The sequence below is a fragment of the Pogona vitticeps genome, chromosome 8 (genome assembly GCF_051106095.1).
Source record: "Pogona vitticeps strain Pit_001003342236 chromosome 8, PviZW2.1, whole genome shotgun sequence".
In the NCBI taxonomy this organism is placed as follows: Eukaryota; Metazoa; Chordata; class Lepidosauria; order Squamata; family Agamidae; genus Pogona; species Pogona vitticeps.
In genome coordinates, this window is record NC_135790.1 from 15,970,794 (window position 1) to 15,992,682 (window position 21,889).

A 21,889-nucleotide genomic window follows, 5' to 3' on the forward strand; every position below is an offset into this window, starting at 1 on the left:
AACTGACTCCTACAGATTGCCACCACCACGATTTTTTAGTCTCTTGATGTGCAGAAAGAGTGTGAGGTTCCTTTATTCTTTTTCTGCTCATGGAGTTCACTTTGCAGTCACTTTTCTCTTTAATAAAGTTTTGTGCCCTTTCTTCCATGGATGTGTTCATTGTCACTGAACTCTGAAACAGCCCTTGTTGGCCTTGGCAAGCCAGCCTCCCATCATTTTCTTATCTGTGGCTTTTCTAGAGCTCACAAAAGTTCCTCCCAAAATTATTCAGAGACGAATTCTGGAAGGTATAGTCTCCCCCAACACACACACACATGACAAACCTTTCCTGAGGTCTGGTCTTTTCCAAAAGCTGGGGGCGTGATTTCTGATTTTTAACAAGATAATCACAGTGAAGCAGCCCTTGTCTCATCAGGCCACTTTGAATTGATGGATCAGGAACCTGTAAGCTGCATTGTATTGGGCATAGCAAAATAACTGTGTGCACTGCTTCTGTTCATCATTTCTCTTTTCGTGCAAGAAATCCTGGTGCAGTAGCATATCAAGAGATTTCCCAGGTAGCTGCATAATTCCCTGCTAAAAAGTTAACCAGGTTACCTAGATGAACGTTGAAAGGCTGTAGTTAAACAGACAATATATAGTGGGCACCCTGTGCGTTTCTAAGTGTGTTTACTTAGAATCAAATCTCATTGTATTCTTACTCCTAAGGGCTCGATCACACATAAGCAAAGAACCCCAGTTCTATCGATTCTTTTCATCCCTGTTTTATACTGATACATTTTTTCTAGCAGCCGCATGGTATATACGTATATTGGTGTTTACATTCTTTACAACTGTGTCGATTCATTTCCTTCTGTTTGAACTGTTATAGCAAACTACGTACACTACTCTTTAATTTTGCATTGATTCATTTTCTTTACTGTTTCTTGGGGCAGTCAGCCTCCCTTGTCTTTTTTTTAAAAAAATACAAAAGTTATATATTGATAGAGTGGTATGAGCCTTCTTCTGTCCTCCCCTTTTCCCTTCCCCTCTTTACTCACTCATCCTCTTTTGCTTACAGTATTTGCCTTGCATATTTCTCCTTCTAGCTTCTTGGCTTGGCTTTCATTTTTCTTTTCCCATTTGAACAACAACAGGAGGAGGAAGCAGGTTTTAAAAGACTTGCAAAGGATTGTGAAGAGCAGGGCTTTTAAAAAAGGGAGAGGAGATGTTCGTGCAACACTTCTTTCTTTACAGTTCAAAGCAGGAAATGTCCCTTTCTTGGCTCAAACCCTCTTTTACCCTCAAGGTGGGGGGGAAGGCTGTCTCCTTCTGAACAATGTTTGTGGTGGTGGCAGAGGCTGCTACTAGTGATTTGCCAATATCCCTTTAAAAATGTTAAGGGTACAAGTGGCCATGAATTGGTCACAGAGCCCCAAAACCTTCACAAAGGAAATAAATTGACAGCAACATTTACACACACTGAAATGATAAGGAATGAAGCTATATATCGTTGGTACAATTTAAAAGCACCCTCCCAGCAAGGAGGAAATAAACGAATTGCTCAGGCAATTGAATCAATATTAGCCGTGCATCATGTGAACGGAAAATTTTGAAACTATCCAAATAATGGACAAAACAGTATAACTGGGGTTCTTTTGGCAGGTGTGAATGAACCCTAAGTGTGTGCATAGAATTCCAATGGAAACTTTACTTCATCAGTGAATTTAAGTATTCAATAGATTAGTTGGGGAGGATCATCCTCCTCATATAGGCACCCAGCTCTCCACCCCACCAGTGTTGATGAGGCAGAAATATAATTGCCCGGCCACCCAATCCGCCACTGAGCAACGTTTGCATCCCGTGTCATGGTGTAACACAAAGACCAGGATGGGGTTGGGTAGGTTCCATAGCTGTTTTTGTTAGAGAGATCTCAAGAATACCCCCTTCCATTTTTTATGATAGAAGAAGCTGCCATGGGTTGGAGGTTTTATCCTGGGCTTCTCCAGATAATGAATGGGGCATAGATCAAATGGCTGTGAAATCCATCCCTACAGCCAACCCACCAGAACATCTAATTTCAAGCCTTTCTACTGGTTACCAGTTATGGGATCGTCATCTTGGTTGGCAACCTGACACTGCGTTTCTTCCAAATTAGCTGCTTGAAAAGGATTATTGAGCAATAAGGAGGATTCTTTATTGCTTACAGCGTGGACTTGTTTTTAATTTTCTTCTTCCCCTCACTAGGTCTTCTAGAGGGAGTCAATATCACCAGCCCGGGGCTATTAATTCATGGTACGGTTGGCAAACCTGCCTTGCTCTCCGTCAGATATACCACCACCAGCAGCGACAAACCTGTCATTAAATGGCAAATGAAGCGTGACAAGGCAGTGACGGTGGTGCAGTCCATTGGCACTGGGATCATTGGGAACCTGCGCCCAGAGTACAAGGATCGGATTAAAATATTTGAAAATGGCTCCCTTCTGATCCACGAGTTGCAGCTGTCTGATGAGGGAACGTATGAGGTGGAGGTCTCCATTACCGATGACACGTTTACGGGAGAGTTGAACATTAACCTTACAGTGGACGGTAAGCTTGTTTTTAGCAAATTGGACATGGTTTTCTTTTCTTTTTGAGAACCCTCATACCACTCTCAATGCTAAAAGAATTCCGAGAATGACAGTGTTTGAAAAGCTATGGGTCATCACACAATTTATTTATTTTATTTTATTTATTTATTTGATTTATACCTCCCCATCTGGTCTAAAAGACCACTCTAGGCGGCTTCCAATATAGTAAAAACAGTGAAATAATACAAAAAACACAAACAATTACATAAATCATATTGTAATAAACAGAATACAACAATAGAATAGAAAATACATAAGGAGAGAATAAACAGAAAAGTCAGATATTAACTGGAGGGAAGGCCTGAATATATAGCCATGTTTTTAATTGACTTTTAAAAGTGTCCAAAGTGTGGGCCGCGCGGATCTCAGGAGGGAGATTGTTCCAGAGGCGAGGAGCCACCGCCGAGAAGGACCGATTTAGTGTCCTTTCTTTCCGGGCCTCCCTTGTCGTTAGGCTCCTCAGCCTCACCTCCTGGTTCGTGCAGGTGATCCGAGTAGACCTAGGTGGAAGCAGGCGTTCTGTCAAGTATCGAGGTCCTAAACTGTTTAGGGGCTTATATGTAAGCATTAACACTTTGAAGTCAATGCAGAAACGGATGGGCAGCCAGTGCAGCATGGCCAGAGTAGGAGAGATATGTTGGTATTTTCTCACTCCAGTGAGGAGTCTGGCCGCCGCATTCTGCACCACCTGAAGTTTCCGCATCAGCTTCAAAGGGAGGCCCACGTAGAGCTCATTACAGTAGTCTAATCTAGAGATTACGAGCGCATGTACTAAGGTAGTGAGCGCCCCCGTGTCTAGGTAAGGTCGCAGCCGGGTAATCCGCCAAAGGTGGAAAAAGGTGGAGTGGACTACCGACGTCACCTGCGTTTCCATGGTGAGCATCGGGTCCAGGTGTACTCCCAGGCTGCGGACACCACTCTTCGCGGCCAGGGCCACCCCCTCAAACATGAGGGAGTTTCCTAAGCCACCATCCACAGGGCCACCCACCCTCAGAACTTCTGTCAAGAGGTCACATTCTAGTTGGTAGGACAAAAAGAAGGACCCAAATGCCAACATATTTAAACATAAAGGTCTTAGTATCAGTAATTAAAAATTAGGAGAGAAGCATCTCCTAATGTTTGAAACACCCCAAAGCTAGGAAGTCACTAGATGCTCCTAGGTACTGAAGGGGTTTGTTTGGTCTGTGTGGGGAAACCAAGAGGACCCGGGTCGAATTCAGGGCTGTAGTTCCCCCAGCCGTGTTTTAAGGGCTACAGCTAATATCTGGCTGAGGTGAAGTTTCTGAAAGTTCTGGGCCTCCCTTCTTAAGGTCTTGGTTTCTAGCTGAGACAAGATTTTCTCTAGATCGTCTCCAACCATGTTCTACTGGATCTGATTATGCTGTCCTGAACATGATTCCTCTCTACCCGGAAACAGACTTCTAAATATCTCTGCTACAGGTGCCTTCTCCAGGCACCCCATCCACCAGAAGTGCTTTGTCAGTGATGCAGTTTTTTAAAATTTTAGACTTACATTTCTTAAGCCTCCTGCCCCCAACATTTAGATAATGTGCATTGCTTAAATACATAGAGCATTCGGAAAAGCTGCTATTTTGATATACACTATCTGTAATGCCTGGTTATATTTAAAGACATTTTTATATTGTGGTGGTATGTAATTGCATTGCTTGAAATGCAAAGGTTTGTTAAGTATGTGATGGAAGGGGAGTGAGGAGTGTGGGATGTGGATAAGAATGGTTTTGATTGGCTGGAGAGGAGCTGAAATAAGGAGGGGAAGTGTGTGTGAGTGACAGTGGAGTCTGGGGAGAGTTCAGGCTGGCTTCTGCGTTAGATCAGTGGAAGGGGGTGACGGAGAGATCAGCAGGGAGTGAGGTTTTTAACGAGGACTCTGAGACTTTTACTTTAATGAAATCTTATTCAAGCTGAGCAGTACTGAATTCAGTACCTGAGGGCTGGCTGTGTGGAGGATGTTACAAGGGGTTGAGTGAAGGGGCAATTACACACGCACAGAGGGAGTGAAAGAAGCAGAGAAAAAATAAGTGAAGAAGAAAGCAAGTTATTCCTGTGGTGGTCTTAAAGAGACCATTACCTCAATACTCAACTGAGAAGCGAGTTTTGATATCAGTATAAGAGAGATGGGCAGAAGAGTGCCCTCGATTGCCATACCAGAATACTGCAGAGAAGGTGCTACTGTCCTGGGTTCAAGAGATAATTAGACTGTGGAGAGCTCTACCTATTCCCGCTCAACATCCCAACTCAAAAGATTTTCCCAGCCCCAAATTGCCTCTGTGTATGAGATCTGAGGCTCCAGTACTTTGGCCATCTCATGAGAAGAGAAGACTCCCTGGATAAGACCTTGATGTTAGGAAAGTGTGAAGGCAAGAGGAGAAGGGGACGACAGAGGAGGAGATGGTTGGACAGTGTCATCGAAGCAACCAACATGAATTTGACCCAACTCCAGGAGGCCGTGGAAGACAGGAGGGCCTGGCGTGCTCTGGTCCATTGGGTCACGAAGAGTCAGACATGACTAAACGACTAAACGACAACGACGATGAGATCTGTGATCAGATTTCAGGGTGTGTTTTTAGAAAGCATGAAAGGAGCTGAGGGGGACAGAGTGAAAGGATGGGCTCAGCATAGTCGTTTCTCTGTGCGTTGGGTGGGAAAGGAATTTAACCATTTTCCTCGTGGCCAAGTGTCTTACTTCATAGAAGGCAGTCCTCTGAAGGTCTGTGAGGGGGAGCAGAATAGTTTGAAGTGCAGCATTTTGGAGCATGAACAAACGTTTATTAGGCAATATATTGCATTTCCTAAGTATCCACGTATTGGAGGGAAATCTTTTTGTACCCAAGGGTATCATATGGAAATAGAAAGGCAATTATTGTTCAAAAACATTGAGTATCCTTCTCTATTTTTTTATGTCTTTTTTTTTAAAAAAACCCAGGAATTAACAAGGGAATACCTCTCTTTTTTGCTTGTGTATTTGTTGTTTAGTTCCAATTTCCAAGCCTCATGTTGCCCTGGCCTCTTCCACTGTTCTAGAGCTCAGTGAACATTTCACTCTAAACTGCACGCATGAGAACGGCACAAAGCCCACCTACACGTGGCTGAAGGATAGCAAACCCCTCACCAATGACTCCCGGATGATCCTCTCCCACGATCAGAAGGTGTTGACCATCACCAGAGTCCTTATGTCAGATGATGACACCTATAGTTGTTTGGTCGAGAACCCCATCAGCTATGGGCGCAGCATCCCCATAAAGCTGACTGTGTACAGTAAGTATGGCCAGTCCATCTAGGATACAGAAGAGAAAATTTTGACGCTGGAAGGGAAGATGGGCGGATTTCCTTGCTTATAAAAAAGAAAAGAGGTTGGTAGAGATGGGGGCAAAGTCCAATGACTAATTCTTAAAGTTAAATAGTGGATCTTATAACTACTTGGAATGGAATCAGTTCTTGGTGAAGAAGGAAGCGGAGAATTCTTTACTGAGAATTTCAGCAAAGTTCATGGGAATACTTCTGTTCTCCTCTCCCTTTGCTGCAGCTTGATGAGAGGACTGCTGCCAGGTGACTATTTAGGGAGGAACCCCCCAGATTTGGTCTTTTACAAGAACTGATGGAAGTGGCACTCCAACTTTTTTCCTCCCTTTAAATCAAAGAGTTAAACTGAAGGGCAGATACACTCCCGCGCGCACAGTATCACATTCACTTTCAATACGCTATCTGCTGGGAAATGCAAGCAGGCAGGTGCTGTTGTTCCTAGATCTTATTGGTGGGCTTTCCAGAGGTATCTAACTGGCTATTATATTCAGAGAGAGAGAGAGGGCCTGGTATAGAAGTAAGAACTAGGATAAAAAAGCTAAATAACAAAAGGCCCAAATCCTGTTGCTTAAGTTACACCTGCAGAAGGGCAATGATGTCATTTCCAAAACCAGATTTTCTATAATTAAAATTTCCTCCTTCTGTTCCTTGGCTTGTACAACTCACAATCCATTTCCTTGCTTGAAAGCTGTGGGAGCTATGGGATGGAAGGAGAAAGTATTTGATTACAGAAAATCTCTCCCTGTTGGTAGTATCATCCAGTGGCAGAAGTTTTTTTTGGTAATTAAGGATTTCCTCTTTTCATCCTGCTGCTCCTTCAGCATCCATGCAATGAACATATTGTGCAGGAATTGGACAAGGTTTGGGATATAAGGAGGAATATTTAATTACTGGAATGATAAATTAGCACTTATATACATCTTATGTAATCAAAGGCCCAAATCTTCTTGCATAAACTTACATGGTGGATGGCAAATGAAGTCAGCTGCAACTGTGCAACCAGAAATCTAAATTAGGACATCTTTCATTAGCAGCTGCTAATTATTCCCATTGTGTTCCCTCAATGAGGGCCAAGCTGCTGCAGATGATGTTGTTTTCCCTATGCTGAAGAAGTAAGAGAATCTTTCCCGATGAGTTTACTCTTGTTGGGAACAGGATGCTAGACATTATAAAAAGACAAGGATATTTAGTGTTTTACGTGGTTTTCTGTTTTAATTTTTGAATCTCTGAATCATAGGCTTGCAGAGCTGGAAGAGACCACAGCTTATATCAAGCCCCTGCCAAAGCAGAAGATCCACTGCTAATAATCTCTGACAAGTGCCCAGCCGACCTCAGTTTAAAAACCTCAGCTAAAAGAGAGCCTACCACCTTCTAAGCAGCTCTCTCCATTGATGAGCAGCTCTTACGCTCAAGAAGTTCTTCCTAATATTTAGCTGAACTCTCTTTTATCTTAATTTGACTCCATTACTTCAGGTCTGACCCTCTGGTGGTAGAGAAAACAAGCTCGCCCCCTTTCCCACATAGCCTTGTGAATATCTGCCCGTAGCTATTGTATCTCCTATGACTTTAGGTAGTAATCATTTTCAGTAGCTGGTTTTCATCTCCTATACAGATCCATATATTATAGGATTTCCCCCCCCCCCGATTCCCATTGTTATTTTCCTGTGTGGCTACTGCGTCAAGCGACAGCTGGATTAAATAGGTGCTTAGGCTGATCCAGTGTCATGGATCTTCTTAAATCCCTCTAATTGCAGCCTAGATCCACTTTCTCCAGAGACCTGGAAAGGGAGTCTAAAACCATGAAACCTCGGGTCAGGTCCTGAAATCTGGGGCAATCCTAGTATGAACTCTATTGGCTTAATAGGGTTAACATAACCTCTAATACCTCTCTTGTCTTTTGCATCTCTAGGAAGGAGCTCTCTGTATATAATCCTCTCCACGGGAGGGATTTTCCTTCTGGTTACCTTAGTGACTGTCTGTGCCTGTTGGAAACCATCTAAGAAGTATGACCTTTAATATCTATGTCTGTCAAGCTATGTTGGTTGAGAATTTGGCCCTGTCTGTACAGTGGTGCCCTGCATAGTGAGGTTAATCCGTTCCAGATTAACCTTTGCTATGGGGAAACATTGCTAAACGGAACGGAAAAGTTCCAAATGGGCCCAAAACTCACCGTTCTGCGATGTTTCCCCATGTTCCGGCGGCCATTTTGGGTGTTCCGGCGGCCATTTTGGAACCGCCGAACAGCTGTTCCCCCATCGCAATGCGATAAAACATCGGTATGCGATCGCATTAGCAATCGCAAAATCCGCATTGCTATGCGGATTCATCGTTAAACGGTGCGCTCGTCATGCGAGGCACCACTGTATTGGGAAATCAGTTCTGAAAGTCACCTTTAGTGGCTTAGGTGGCTATTATGATCCCTTGCACAGCCATGGAAAGCCCCATCAGATTCTGTCTCAACGTGCCACTTGTAATAGACATTTTTCACATGGCTGAGAGATGCTTGGGTTCCCCTGGAATACCAGGATGGCCCGGGGGGCAACTGAATCACCAAAGGCTGGCTAGGGATCCAAAGTTCGGACATCTGTTTTGACCAAAGATGATGGTCAATTTCAAAGAAAGTCTGGGGGCCACTTTCTGTTAAAAGGAGGGGTAGGACAAAGCTTCTGAATCATACCTCCCCTATCAGAGTACAGGTTTATGCAGGGCTTGGCAGGCCAAGCCTCTGGCCTGAACTTCTACCTGGGGGTATCTCCCCGTGGAGCCCTTGTGGTTCATGATGTGCACCGATGTTATGAGTACAGTGGTGCCTTGCTTAACGATTTTAATTGGTTCCAAAAAATTCATCGCTAAGTGAAAACATCGCTAAGCGAAACACGGTTTCCCATTGAAATGCATTGAAAACCGGATAATCCGTTCCAATAGGAACGAATTGCCGTCCTTAAGCGAAAATCGCCATAGGAAACATCGCTAAGTGAAACGCAGTTCCCCAATTGAAATGCATTGAAACCTATTCAATGTGTGTCAATGGGGGAAAAAAAATTCAACAACAAATTAAAAAAGAGTCAGAACAAAGTCAACTTTGGTTAACAAAGGGTTTATTAAGTGCACTTTATGATTTCAAACATTTTAAACAGTAAACTTTAACTTTATAACATTTAAAAAACAGCAAACATAAGGCTGTTTAAACCATCATTAAGCGAAACACGGGACCCAAAAATTTAATCGTTATGCAAAGCATGGTCCCAACATCGCTAAGCGAAAATCACCCATAGGAACCATCGTTAAACGGAGCGCAAAAACGCTCTGAAAAAGTCATCGCTAAGCAAATTCATTGTTAAACGAAGCACTCGTTAAGCGAGGCACCACTGTATTTTTCCTACTATCCGTAAGACATTTGTTCTGGAAGGTGTAGAAATTATTTGAATACAGTGGGGTCTCTACTTAAGAACGTCCCTACTTAAGAACAATCCAACTTAAGAACAGCTCCATTTGCTAAATTTTGCTTCTACTTGAGAACAGAAATCCAAGATAAGAACAGGAAAAAAACCTTTCCTGCTCTTTTTTTAACCTTAGGTCATCTTAGGTTAAAAAAAAATTCTCCCCCTAGTGGTAGAGTACGTATTAACCAGCTTTGCATTAGTTCCTATGGGAACTAATGCTTCAATGTACGAACACACCTCTACATAACAAAAAAACAGCCAGAACGGATTAATCGGTTTTCAGTCCATTCCTATGGGAAATTTTGCTTCAACTTAAGAACGTTTCAACTTAAGAACACCATTCCAAAATGGATTAAGTTCTTAAGTAGAGGTTCCACTGTAGTTTCTATGGACGGAAAAGAGCAGATACGGATTAAATGGTTTTCAAGGCATTCCTATGGGAAATGTAGATTCAACATAAGAACTTTTCAACTTGAGAACCACCTTCCAATACGGATTAAGTTCTTAAGTAGAGACCCCACTCTAATTTACTGTTGTTTAGCTTTTAATATTGTGTTTTTAATAACGCGAGCCACCTTGGGTCCTTTTTTGGGGGGAGAAAGGAGTGGCAAAAATCAATCAATCAATCAATCAATCAATCAATTAATCGATCAATCAATCAAGTAACTTTGTCTTGCACAAACTGACTTTCAAAACTGAGCAAACTCACATACCTTTGGGGGCATTTTTGTTTTAGGAAGAAACAGAAAATAGAGAAGCAAAGCTCCTCTGAATACGTGGATCAGAATGAGGATCAATTAAAACACGACGGTAAGCCACTTAAACTGATGCTAAAATCCTGGGCAAGCCTGTTTTTAGGACTTAGTCTTGTGACTGCCACGGTTGTGACGCAGGCAGGAATCAGCAGGGAGGCAGGATCGGGTAGCTAGGACTCAAGTCAGGAACGCAACCAGATCTCCTACTTACCGCCATGGGTTATCAGACTTCGGGCTCATCAGAACGACTTTGCTTTTTACTAAGGCCCCAGATGGTTTGGGACCTTGATACCTAGCAGAACGCCTCCTCCCGATGAGATCTGCCCATCTTATATGATCTTCCCATGCCAAGCGGTTGAGAACATTGATCCTGAGAGAGGCCCGGAAAGCGAGGACTAGAAACTGGGCCTTCTTAGTAGTCGCCTCCCAACTTTGGAACAATCTCTGGCCCGAAATTTGCCTGGCCCCTTCACTGGGAACTTTTAAGTGATTGTTAAAAACATGTTTTTTTTAGACAGGCCTTTCCAGACTTTTAACATCTTAATACAGTGGCGCTTTTAACTTTTAACATTTTAATACAGTGGCGCTTTTAACCCTTGACATTTGTATTATTTATCCTCTGACCTTGCCTTTTTATTTTAGATATTATTAAGTTAAATTCTGTTGAGGTTTATTCTTAATTTTGATTTATATTACCATGTTTTGTTTTAACTGTTCTTAATGATGCTTAACCATGTAAACTGCCCAGAGTAGTCTTGGTAGCCAGATGGGCAGTATCAAAATCAAATCAATAAATAAAATACTACTGCCTTGGTATCTAATAGTCAGAGCTGTTAGTAGAGTGAACCAGTAGCAGTTGCAGGTGTATTGAGTCATGGATTCAGTCTTTCGAAATATCCAAAGCGTTAGTGGAGCAGTCACTTCCAGATTTCTTATTTAGGAGACCAAAAAAGCTAGTATTTATCTTGGGATAGGAAAAATGATATGAATTCTTGTGCTACCTGAGGGTTCTGCTAGATGGGGAATTTGTTGTTTGTAATGTATTTGATTCTGTGCTGCTCTTATTGCCATTTTTCTGTTTGTCCTCAAGGCACTGTTTACTCATTTTAAATTTTGCTTTGTTCTGTGGAGTAATTTTAGCATGAGGGCCTTTCCCAGTGGAAGTGCATTTCCATTGTCAGAGCCACCTGGGTCAGAAGTTTTCAGTCAGTTGCAAATACAAAATATCTCTAGAAGATAAGCTCTGGCAGGGAAGGAGAGACTTTGATGTTCTCTAAAGAGAAGCAGTTTTAAGAAAATCGGCTTCTCAAATTGCAGATTGGAGACAAACCCCCATGAACTCCACACACCTTTACAACCAAATAGGAAAAGGCAAGGTGGAAATTTTATTCCATCTGGAAAAATCCTAACTCACAGCATAGTTACATGAGGAAAAAATATAAATTGTTTTTAAATCGGGTTTATCACTGATTTAGCTTCAATCATTTTGGCATATGAGAACACCTCTGCTGGTTGCCACTCCCACCACGCATTGGGATATAGCAAAGTGTGAAGGAAACATATGGGAAAGCTTGTGGTGGAGAGTCAGAAGCAAGAGGCCATGACGTGTGTAGCCTAAGTGAGGGGCAAAGAGCTGTTTTTTTGCAATGAAGCCAAAACATGGATCCAAGGCATGGATCCTGATGGATCCACATGATTTTGACATGGGATCTGCCTCAAATCATGGTCAAATCCTAAGTCCCATTTGTACCCATAGACCACACCACACAAATTATGAATCGATTGGGGCATGACCATGCACCAAAGATCCCATATTTTCCAGTGAAAAATAAGACGACTCTATGAGAAGGGCTTGTAAAATAATGAGTACAGTGAAGAGAGAGGGAGAGAGGATATGGAACCATGTTCTTCACTTCACTCTGCTTTCCCAGTGAAACTAAGTCAGTGGGGAATAGAAAAATGGTGAATGCTATTAGTGTGTGGGGGGGAAGAATTTAATTGGATTCATGAATGGCTAACCATGATATATGGGTGAAAACAAATACTACAAGCACAATTTAATGTATACATGTGCAGAGTGTTACATAACAGCACTGATGTTACCTGTCTGTCATGGGTTTGGAGGGAAAGTTCCATCCTATGGGGAGTGGAAGGCGGGACATCAGGAGGAGGGGCTGTACTGTATAAATATGTGATGCCTGTGTGGTGAGACGAGATGCTGAGACAGACTGTGAGACACTGGGTTGGGACGAAGCAGCAGCTGGGGAAGAAGAAGCTGTTGTGGGAGTCTGGGTGTCTGACAGGGTACTACTGTGTGTCAGAGTACCAGCCTGAAAGGTTCAGGGGTCTGTTGGTTAGCCAGAACTGATGGGTTCAGGGTCTGTGCTTTAAGTTAAAGGTTCTAGGTGAACCAAACTGTATGCTTGTGTGTGTGAGAATAAGCCACGTTACTTTATTTTATTCACCTGATTGTTTTATTTACCCTGTTTGTATTTAAAATAAACCTTATTCTTTTGTTGTTTAAAAATCCATCCCTGGTCTGTGGGACTTATTATAGGGAATGGTTGGTGGCAGCTTAGTAACTGTGTGATAGATCCCAGTAGGTCTGGGTTTGTCACATTGATTGGTGTCCAGCGTGTGGGATACGACTGGTCCAGTTGTCCAGTGGTCCAGCAAAGCCTTGGCAAGTGTGCCCAGAGCAAGGGGGGTCTAGTCAGGGACAGTCTGAGGCGCGTAGGTAATCTTCTAGGTGTACCTCACGGGGAGGTGCGCTAGTAGAAGAACGTGCCAACTGGGGAGACTTAGATTAAGGTGCTCTGAGGCAGCCTAGTTTTGGCGGGAAAACGCTGAGGCAAAACTGCGTAGCAACAGCGAGCTAGCTTGCCAGCTGAGAGGCCCAGCAGAGGGGGGTAGGCTCTGACTCGATACTGTTACAAATTTAGTGCTGAAGAACAGCAGCCTAGGGAGAGCTGGTTCTGAGGCAAAAAGGAAAAAAGTGGTCGTTTTATTTTGAGGCTTGACTTTTTAAAGCAGCCTGTTCTGAGGGGGGTTATGCCCTTGACTCGAAGCCAAGTAGCAGACATGAGTGAAGTGAAAGACCCCCAGATTGACCAAGGTTCTGAGGATGAATTTGGCTCAGTGCAGGGTGACAGCACAGGAGAGCAGGACCCAGAACTCAGGAAAATACTCCTAGCCCAACAGCATGAACTGAGGGTGAGGGAAATGGAGGAAAGATTAGAGAGAGAGAAAATGGCATTTGAATTAGAGCGAGAGAGAGAGAGAATGGAGAGGGAAGAAAGAATGGAGAGAGAGAAAATTGCTCTGGAAAAAGAAAGGATGGCGTATGAGTTAAGAAAACTGGAAATGATGAACCAGAACAATAATAATAATAGGGATTCTGAGGGAGGCCAACTGTCTAAGGCTGACCTGAAGAAATTCCCTGTGTACCACAAGGGAGATTGTCCTGAGGTGTTCTTTTCCTTAGTGGAAAGAGCGTTTGTGGACTTCTCAGTGAGGGAAACTGAGAAGATGACCATCATGCGGTCTTTAATCAGTGGTAGCCTGGCTGAGGTTTATGCCGAGATGCCTGAGGAATTGTTGAAAGATTTTGCAGAGTTTAAAAAACTGGTGTTTGCAAGACATGGGATAAATGCAGAGCAGCTGAGACAAAGATTCAGGTCCCTTACCAAGAAGCCAGAACAGACTTTTACCCAAGTGGGGGCCCAATTGGTGAGGCTGCTTGAGAAATGGCTATCGCAGGAGGGAATAGAGACCTATGAGCAGCTTAAAGACTTGATAGCCCTGGAACAGTTCTATTCAGTCCTGCAGGGGGAATTGAAATTCCAGGTGAGGGAAAGGAAACCGAAATCTGTGGCAGCAGCCGCAGAGATCGCAGATTTTATCTCCCAAATAAGAAAGCCCTTGGGTGAGGGGAAATCTGTAGGTAAACCCAAAGAAACCTACAGCAAGTACTCTCAGGGACCAGGGAAAAGCCAGCAAGGGGGAGGGGCCCATGGTGAAGGGAAGCCCTCAGACATGAAACCAAGACCTCAGATTTTGGAGGGAAAACCAAAACAAGATGAGAGAGAATCAAAATATACCAGAAAATGCTATTTCTGTCAGGGAAAGGGTCATCTAATCTCAGAGTGTGAGAAATTAAAGCAGCTAAAAGGAATGGTGCCTCAGAATTCTAGTGGGACCAAGCCAAAAGCTGTGTTCTGTGTCCAGAAAGAGCAAAGCTCATTGTCACAGAGGGAGCCTGTTGCCATGACTACTCAGTCTGGAACAGCTACCTATGCTGATCAGGCTGAGGAAAATGGTCCTCTTATGGAGGTGAAGCGCTGCTTGCTGATAAAAACAGATTCTCAGTTGTTTGAGACAGCAGGGGTGGACGTAGGAATACTTGACCGTCAGTATAGGGGGCTGCGGGACACTTGTTCCCAGGTAACCCTGTGCCATCCAGATATCATCCCTAGGGAGTTTATAATCCCAAATGAGAGCATGAAGGTGGCAGGGATTGAGGGGCAGATAATCTCTCTGCCAGTAGCAGAGGTACCTGTCAACTTTCAAGGCTGGAGGGGAGATTGGCGGATAGCGATTTCATCGACTCTGCCAGCAGCCGTGCTCGTGGGAAATGACCTGGCTGAACATGTGAAACGGGTGCTAGTGATTACACGCTCACAAGCCACCACAGGGACAGTTCAGGGGGGTAATGATGAGCCAGAGACGGAAGCAGGTGGGGGGAGTTCAGAAGCTGTGGTGGAAACCTTAACCACAGACAGCAGATTTGGACAGGAGCAAAAGGCAGACGCCACTCTCCAAAAGTGTTTTGAACAGGTGACTGACGCCCAGCTAACACCTGAAACCCCAGTGAGATTTCTGGAGGGAAAGGGGATTTTATATAGAGAGACCCTGAGGAATATCTCAAAAGGGGGAGATGGGATCAGAAGTCAGCTGGTGGTACCTGAAAAGTATCGCCCCATGATCTTACAAAGGGGTCACTCTGACATGTTTGCTGCACACTTAGGGGTGAAAGGGCCCCTTGATTTGATCAAACAAATTTGGGAGCAGATTACCCAGGATGACCCACAAGACGTTGTGACTTACATAGACACCTTGATGAATGACCTAAGGAGAAATCTAGAGCTGGCAGCAGAAAACCTGCAAGCTCAGAAGGTCAGACAGAAAACTTGGTATGACCACAAAGCTAGAGAGAGGCACTTTGACCCAGGGGAGGAAGTGCTTTGGCTTAGGCCCTGCAGAGAGAATAAACTGCAGCTCAAATGGGCAGGACCATATAGGGTCATTTCCAAGATGTCAGACCTGAACTACCTAATAGAGCAGGAGGAGAACCAAGCAAGGAGGGTGGTTCATGTGAATGCCCTAAAACCCTACTACAGAGGGGAACAGAGGGTTTTATTCGCGATAAAAGCAGCTGAGAGTGAGGAAGCGGAATTACCCTTCTGGGAGGGTAGAGGGGAAGTAAAATACAACCCAGAGGAGGTAAAGATCAGTCCTGCACTCACCCAAGACCAGCAGCAAGAACTAAAAATGCTGCTTAATAAATATCAACAGGTGTTTTCCAACAAGCCGGGGATAGTGAAGGGAGTGATGCATCGGATCCACACAGGGGATGCACCCCCGCAGGCAGTATCCCCATACCGAGTAACGGGACCCTATAGGGACAAGGTGCGGAAGGAGCTGGACGAAATGCTGAGGGAGAACATAATCGTCCCCTCTTCTAGTCCTTGGTCCTCTCCGATAGTCCTTGTGGACAAGCCTGATGGGAGCATTAGGTTTTGTGTCGATTACAGGAAATTAAACCGTGTAACCACTCCTGATGCCTACCCAATGCCCAGGCTAGACAACCTGATTGAAACCATAGGGGGTTGTCGGTTCATCTCATCATTGGACCTGGTAAAGGGATATTGGCAATTAAGAATTGATCCCAGGGATCAAGAAAAGACTGCCTTTTGCAGCCCTTTTGGTCTCTATGAGTTTCGAGTCCTGAGCTTTGGTCTCAGAAATGCACCAGCCACATTCCAAAGGCTGATGGACCAGACCTTGGCAGGACTCAGTGACTTTACAGTGGCCTACATTGACGACATAGGGATCTTCAGTAATACCTGGGAAGATCACCTGATACACCTGGAGTTAGTGCTGCAGAGGTTAAGTGCAGCAGGGCTAACAGTAAAGGCCAGCAAGTGTCAGCTGGGTAGCCCAGAAATAAAATACTTGGGTCACATGGTAGGGGGAGGAGTGATAAAACCCCTGGAGGCCAAAATAGAAGCAGTTCGTGATTGGCCTAGGCCCAACACCAAGAAAAAGGTCAAATCATTTCTTGGGTTGGTGGGCTACTACAGAAAGTTCATCCCGAGGTTTAGCGAGATTGCGGCTCCGCTGACCGATCTGACGAGGAAGAAGGCTGATGACCGCATCCCGTGGACCAGCGACTGTGAGGCGGCGTTCCAGAGGTTGAAGGAGGCGTTAATCAACTATCCTGTCCTGCGTGCTCCAGACTTCGACCGGGAGTTCATCATCTACACCGATGCGTCTAACAGCGGGGTAGGAGCAGTTCTGTGCCAGGAGGATGAGAATGGTGACCAGCATCCAGTGTCCTACCTGAGTAGGAAACTTCAAAAAGGTGAGAGACATTTGGCAACCGTGGAGAAGGAGTGTTTGGCCATAGTCTACGCGATCCAGAAGGCCAAGCCTTACATCTGGGGAAGACATTTTATTCTGTGTACTGACCATTCACCATTGCAATGGTTAAAGACGATGAAAACCCACAATAGCAAACTTATGAGGTGGGCTTTGAACTTACAGGACTATGACTTTGAAGTGAAGGTGGTCAGAGGGTCAGTGAACTGTGTTGCTGACGCCTTATCAAGAAGACCTGAAGAATGAAGACGGCGAAAGAAACATGGACTATATGTATATAATGAAAACAAAAAGTTAAAATGTACCTGGTTTTAAATTGGTTTGTATTAATAAAGGTAAATTGATGTAATGTATATGGTAAATGTTTAAATGCCTATTTGAAATGTTTAACTTAGAATGTAAGTAAGTATAATATGGTATGTATAACTGTTTTTGTGTATTTTATACAGGTTGTTTTTTGGTGAAAAGCACTTTTAGCTTTCCCCCTACAAAACAACTTTTAAAGAGGGGAGGTGTTACATAACAGCACTGATGTTACCTGTCTGTCATGGGTTTGGAGGGAAAGTTCCATCCTATGGGGAGTGGAAGGCGGGACATCAGGAGGAGGGGCTGTACTGTATAAATATGTGATGCCTGTGTGGTGAGACGAGATGCTGAGACAGACTGTGAGACACTGGGTTGGGACGAAGCAGCAGCTGGGGAAGAAGAAGCTGTTGTGGGAGTCTGGGTGTCTGACAGGGTACTACTGTGTGTCAGAGTACCAGCCTGAAAGGTTCAGGGGTCTGTTGGTTAGCCAGAACTGATGGGTTCAGGGTCTGTGCTTTAAGTTAAAGGTTCTAGGTGAACCAAACTGTATGCTTGTGTGTGTGAGAATAAGCCACGTTACTTTATTTTATTCACCTGATTGTTTTATTTACCCTGTTTGTATTTAAAATAAACCTTATTCTTTTGTTGTTTAAAAATCCATCCCTGGTCTGTGGGACTTATTATAGGGAATGGTTGGTGGCAGCTTAGTAACTGTGTGATAGATCCCAGTAGGTCTGGGTTTGTCACACAGAGGAAAACATGTAAATTAGGTGCATGTAAAATTCATGTCCCCTTCATGGATTGCTGCCTTGTCGTGGCGAAGGGGCTTGAGTAACTCAGTGAAGCTATGGGCTATGCCGTGCAGGGACACCCAAGACGGACAGGTCATAGTGGAGAGTTCTGTCTAAATGCGATCCACCTGGAGTAGGAATTGGCAGTGTAAGGGAAGGGGAGTAAAGGAAGGGAGGTGCTGGCAAGGGGCTCAGTGCTGTAATTACTTCTCATATTATTTTCATCTCCTGAATGACAAAGTTGATTTGGGAGCGCATTTTGTCCTGCTTATCCCAGATGCCAAAATTGCTAGTTACGGCTTTGGTAGGCCCATTAACAGCTTTTCGCAAGAGCAGCTAGAAGTAGCATCTCACCTTATTAGAGGCACCGTGGTTCTCCATGCCTGTTACCGGATGTGTGTATGTATGTGTGGGGAGAAGCAATAGGGTGGTGCTTTTAAATACATTCAGATTTATAATCTTACTTTGGCAAATTCATTTCTTATGTCAAAAGGAGGAGGGGTCCACTGAGGTCAAAAATAAATGCCATCTTGTCTAATTTAGAAAGGCCATTTTGTCTGCATATGTCTTTCTCCATCCGCTTATCTCCCATGCTCAGCACCGCAGCCTGTAATAAAAGCTAAATTCTGATTTCTCTTTTCATTTCAATGCAGTTGAGATTGTTCCTCGAAGTGGAGAACATGAACGCAAGAATCCAGTGGCTTTGTACATCCTGAAGGACAAAGTAAGTTTCATATACTGAGCTTTGAGAGATGCTCTAATAAGCCATGCATTTATTTATTTGATGAGATCTTTCCTCTGCTCCTTTGTAACTACTCTTCAGCATTAGTCATCTTCCCAGGAGAGTTTACAGGAGTCAGTAAAACAATATAACAAGCTGTGTTGCTAAAACAGTATTAAAATATTAAAACATTTTATGTTTGTACAGAAAACAACAGTGGCAACACTGTTAAGTAAAACAAATGCATAAAGCAGATAAAAATAACGGGCAAAAGGTAAAGGTAAAGGTTCCACTTGATAATTTGTCCAGTTGAGTCTGACTCTAGGCGGCGGTGCTCATCTCCATTTCCAACCCATAGAGCTAGTGGTTTGTCTACAGACAATCCTCTGTGGTCACGTGGCCAGTGTGACTAGACACGGAACGCTGTTTACCTTCCCACCGAGGTGGTACCTATTTATCTACTCGCATTTTTGCATTTTGCATGCTTTTGAACCGCTAGGTTGGCAGGCGCTGGGACAAGCGACGGGGGCTCACTCCGTCATGTGGATTCGCTCTTACGACTGCAGGTCTTCTGACCTTGCAGCACAGAGGCTTCTGCGGTTTAACCCTGCAGCACCACCATGTCCCACTAAAACAGAGTAAATAGAAATAAACAATAAAATAGTGGCAGTAGGAAAAAACAAACAGTTACACCACCATCCATAGGAAACCCATAAATAAATAAATAAATATTAAAGTCTGCCAAAGGCCAAGCAGAAAGTAGCCAAAGGCACTGGCCAGAGGACAGTATTCAAGAGAGGTACAGGGCCACCATCAGAAAGGGCCCTGTCACTGATTCTTGCCTGACTCACAACCTCAGCTGGTGGATCTGAGCGGTGCAGTTAATTTAGGGTGAGAAATTATGGATCACAGCTGGAACCTGGAAGAAGATGGGCAGACATCCAAAGAGGAATCTTCATCAAGTGTCCCAGTGACAGGACGGAAAGCAGATTGGATTGCTACAGGGAAAAGGAGCCCAAAGAGGAAAAGTGCTGGTACTTGGTGACTCACTTCTTAGAGGAACAGAATCAGCAATCTGCAGACGAGACAAGCCGGACGATGAGGAAGGAAGTGGTGAGAAGGCAGGGACACTCAAGTATAAAACATGAGGCACAGCAAGCAAACAAAAGGCCAGCCATAAAGGGCTCAGAGGCGCATACATGAATGCTCACAGTATGGGGAACAAAAAGGGAGAACTTGGAAGTCCTAGTACGTGAGGGCAGGTATGTATGACATTGCTGCCATTACCGAAACTTGGTGGGATGAAACACATGATTGGAATGTGCTGCTAGAAGGATACATTTTGTTCAAAAGAAACAGAACCCCCCCCCAAAAAAAAGAGGAGGAGGGGGAGTTGCACTGTATGTAAAGAATTACGACTTCTGTACTGTAATACAAACCCCTGCTCAGTGTAGTGGGGATGGACTCATAGTTAAATCATAGTTAAATTGCTTTCAGGTAAAATGATCTGGACACCAGAAGCCCCTCCGGTGTTGCTAAGACCTCCTGTCCTCTTGAGTGGCTGCAACTGTAGTAGCGATAAGCGACTTGCGCCACGGCATCCAGAACCCAAAGAAAGGGAAAGTGACCAAGTCCCTGACTTGACTTTTCCACATGTGACCCTGAACAGTATTTCAAGTAAAGCTGTAATTACATTTACAAGTACGTACCAGGATTAAAATCTAGTTAGTTAGTTAGTTAGGCATCCTTCAGTCTTGAAAGACTATGGTAATGTGCTCTGAATAGAGGACTTGGAACAGCGTCTAGTGTGGCTGAGAAGGCCAATTCGAGAGTGACCATCCCTTCCAATCTGTCCCCTGTCCAGCTCCCCGATTTTGCTGCTTTTGTGACTTCCTCTTTGCCTCGGCCTGCTGGACAAGGGTATCTTCAGTACTTTCAATTTATATATTGCTTTTCCATGTGGTGTATTCAGATCAGCTCACAACACAAAGAACTGCAATGCAGAATGAAAACCTTTCATCTGTACAACACTGCAGTAAGGTTGCAACGCAATTAAGAACAACCTGTTTCATTAATACTAACATCATAAGATCATTACGATATTAATATTATGACCTTTATCTTAGCAGAATTCACTGTTATTCAATTAATGTGATTCTAAAATTTAAACCTGAGCCACAAGGGCAATTTTCTACAATTGGCTACACATTTTGTTAAGAACCAAATGTAAGAAATAACAACCAATGCATATATAACCTATTGCACATGATGTTCTCCATGATTGTCCCTGTTTCTGGGGGAAAGTGTATGCCAGGCAGATGGAGTCCACCCCCCCCCCTTTTCCCTCTGCTTCTAATGGCATTTGTTGCATGCTGAGATCTACTACTCACACAGGAAACTACAGTAAAAACCCTGTATCTGTGCTGACCTTGAGCCAGACATTCTGGAGAGTGAAGTCAAGTGGGTTTTAGAAAGCATGGCTAACAACAAGGCCAGTGGAGGTGATGGCATTCCAGTGGAACTATTTCAAATCTTAAAAGATGATGCTGTTAAGGTGCTACACTCAATATGCTAGCAAGTTTGGAAAACTCAGCAGTGCCCAGAGGATTGGAAAAGATCAGTCTACATCCCAATCCCAAAGAAGGGCAGTGCCAAAGAATGCTCCAACTACCGTACAATTGCACTCATTTCACACGCTAGCAAGGTTATGCTCAAAATCCTCCAAGGTAGGCTTCAGCAGTATGTGGACCAAGAACTCCCAGAAGTACAAGCTGGATTCCGAAGAGGCAGAGGAACTAGAGACCAAATTGCTAACCTGCGCAGGATTATGGAGAAAGCCAGAGAGTTCCAGAAAAATATCTACTGCTTCATTGACTATGCAAAAGCCTTTGACTGTGTCGACCACAGCAAACTATGGCAAGTTCTTAAAGACATGGGAGTGCCTCACCACCTTATCCATCTCCTGAGAAACCTATATGTGAGACAGGAAGTAACAGTTAGAACTGGATATGGAACAACTGATTGGTTCAAAATTGGGAAAGGAGTGACTAAACAACAACAAAATCTGTGGGATCCGTATATGCAGTTTCACTTTTCCACAGTCTGAAAATATTAAAAACATTAAAAGAAAAAAAATCCAGAAAATAATTATTCTTCAACGTGGTTCTCCATGAATCCACACTAGTGGGTTTAGACAGCGCCTGCGCTGGCCTCTCGGAATTTTCTAGAGCTGTAAGAGAAAAGCAACAATGTTTGAGGCTACCCCTTACCGCGCATGTCTAGC

General features: G+C 43.9%; 1 protein-coding gene across 2 annotated transcripts in view; it reads left to right on the forward strand.

The window, feature by feature from the left end:
* Nucleotides 1-21,889, forward strand: part of HEPACAM (hepatic and glial cell adhesion molecule) — a 55,746-nt gene that overhangs the window by 24,423 nt on the left and 9,434 nt on the right. For both annotated transcript variants that reach the window (XM_078379796.1, XM_072978903.2), the window contains 5 exons: nt 2,227-2,568; nt 5,604-5,885; nt 7,840-7,933; nt 10,110-10,183; nt 18,539-18,609. In XM_078379796.1, the coding sequence (XP_078235922.1) occupies nt 2,227-2,568; nt 5,604-5,885; nt 7,840-7,933; nt 10,110-10,183; nt 18,539-18,609 (863 nt within the window). The remainder of the gene's footprint in view (nt 1-2,226; nt 2,569-5,603; nt 5,886-7,839; nt 7,934-10,109; nt 10,184-18,538; nt 18,610-21,889) is intronic.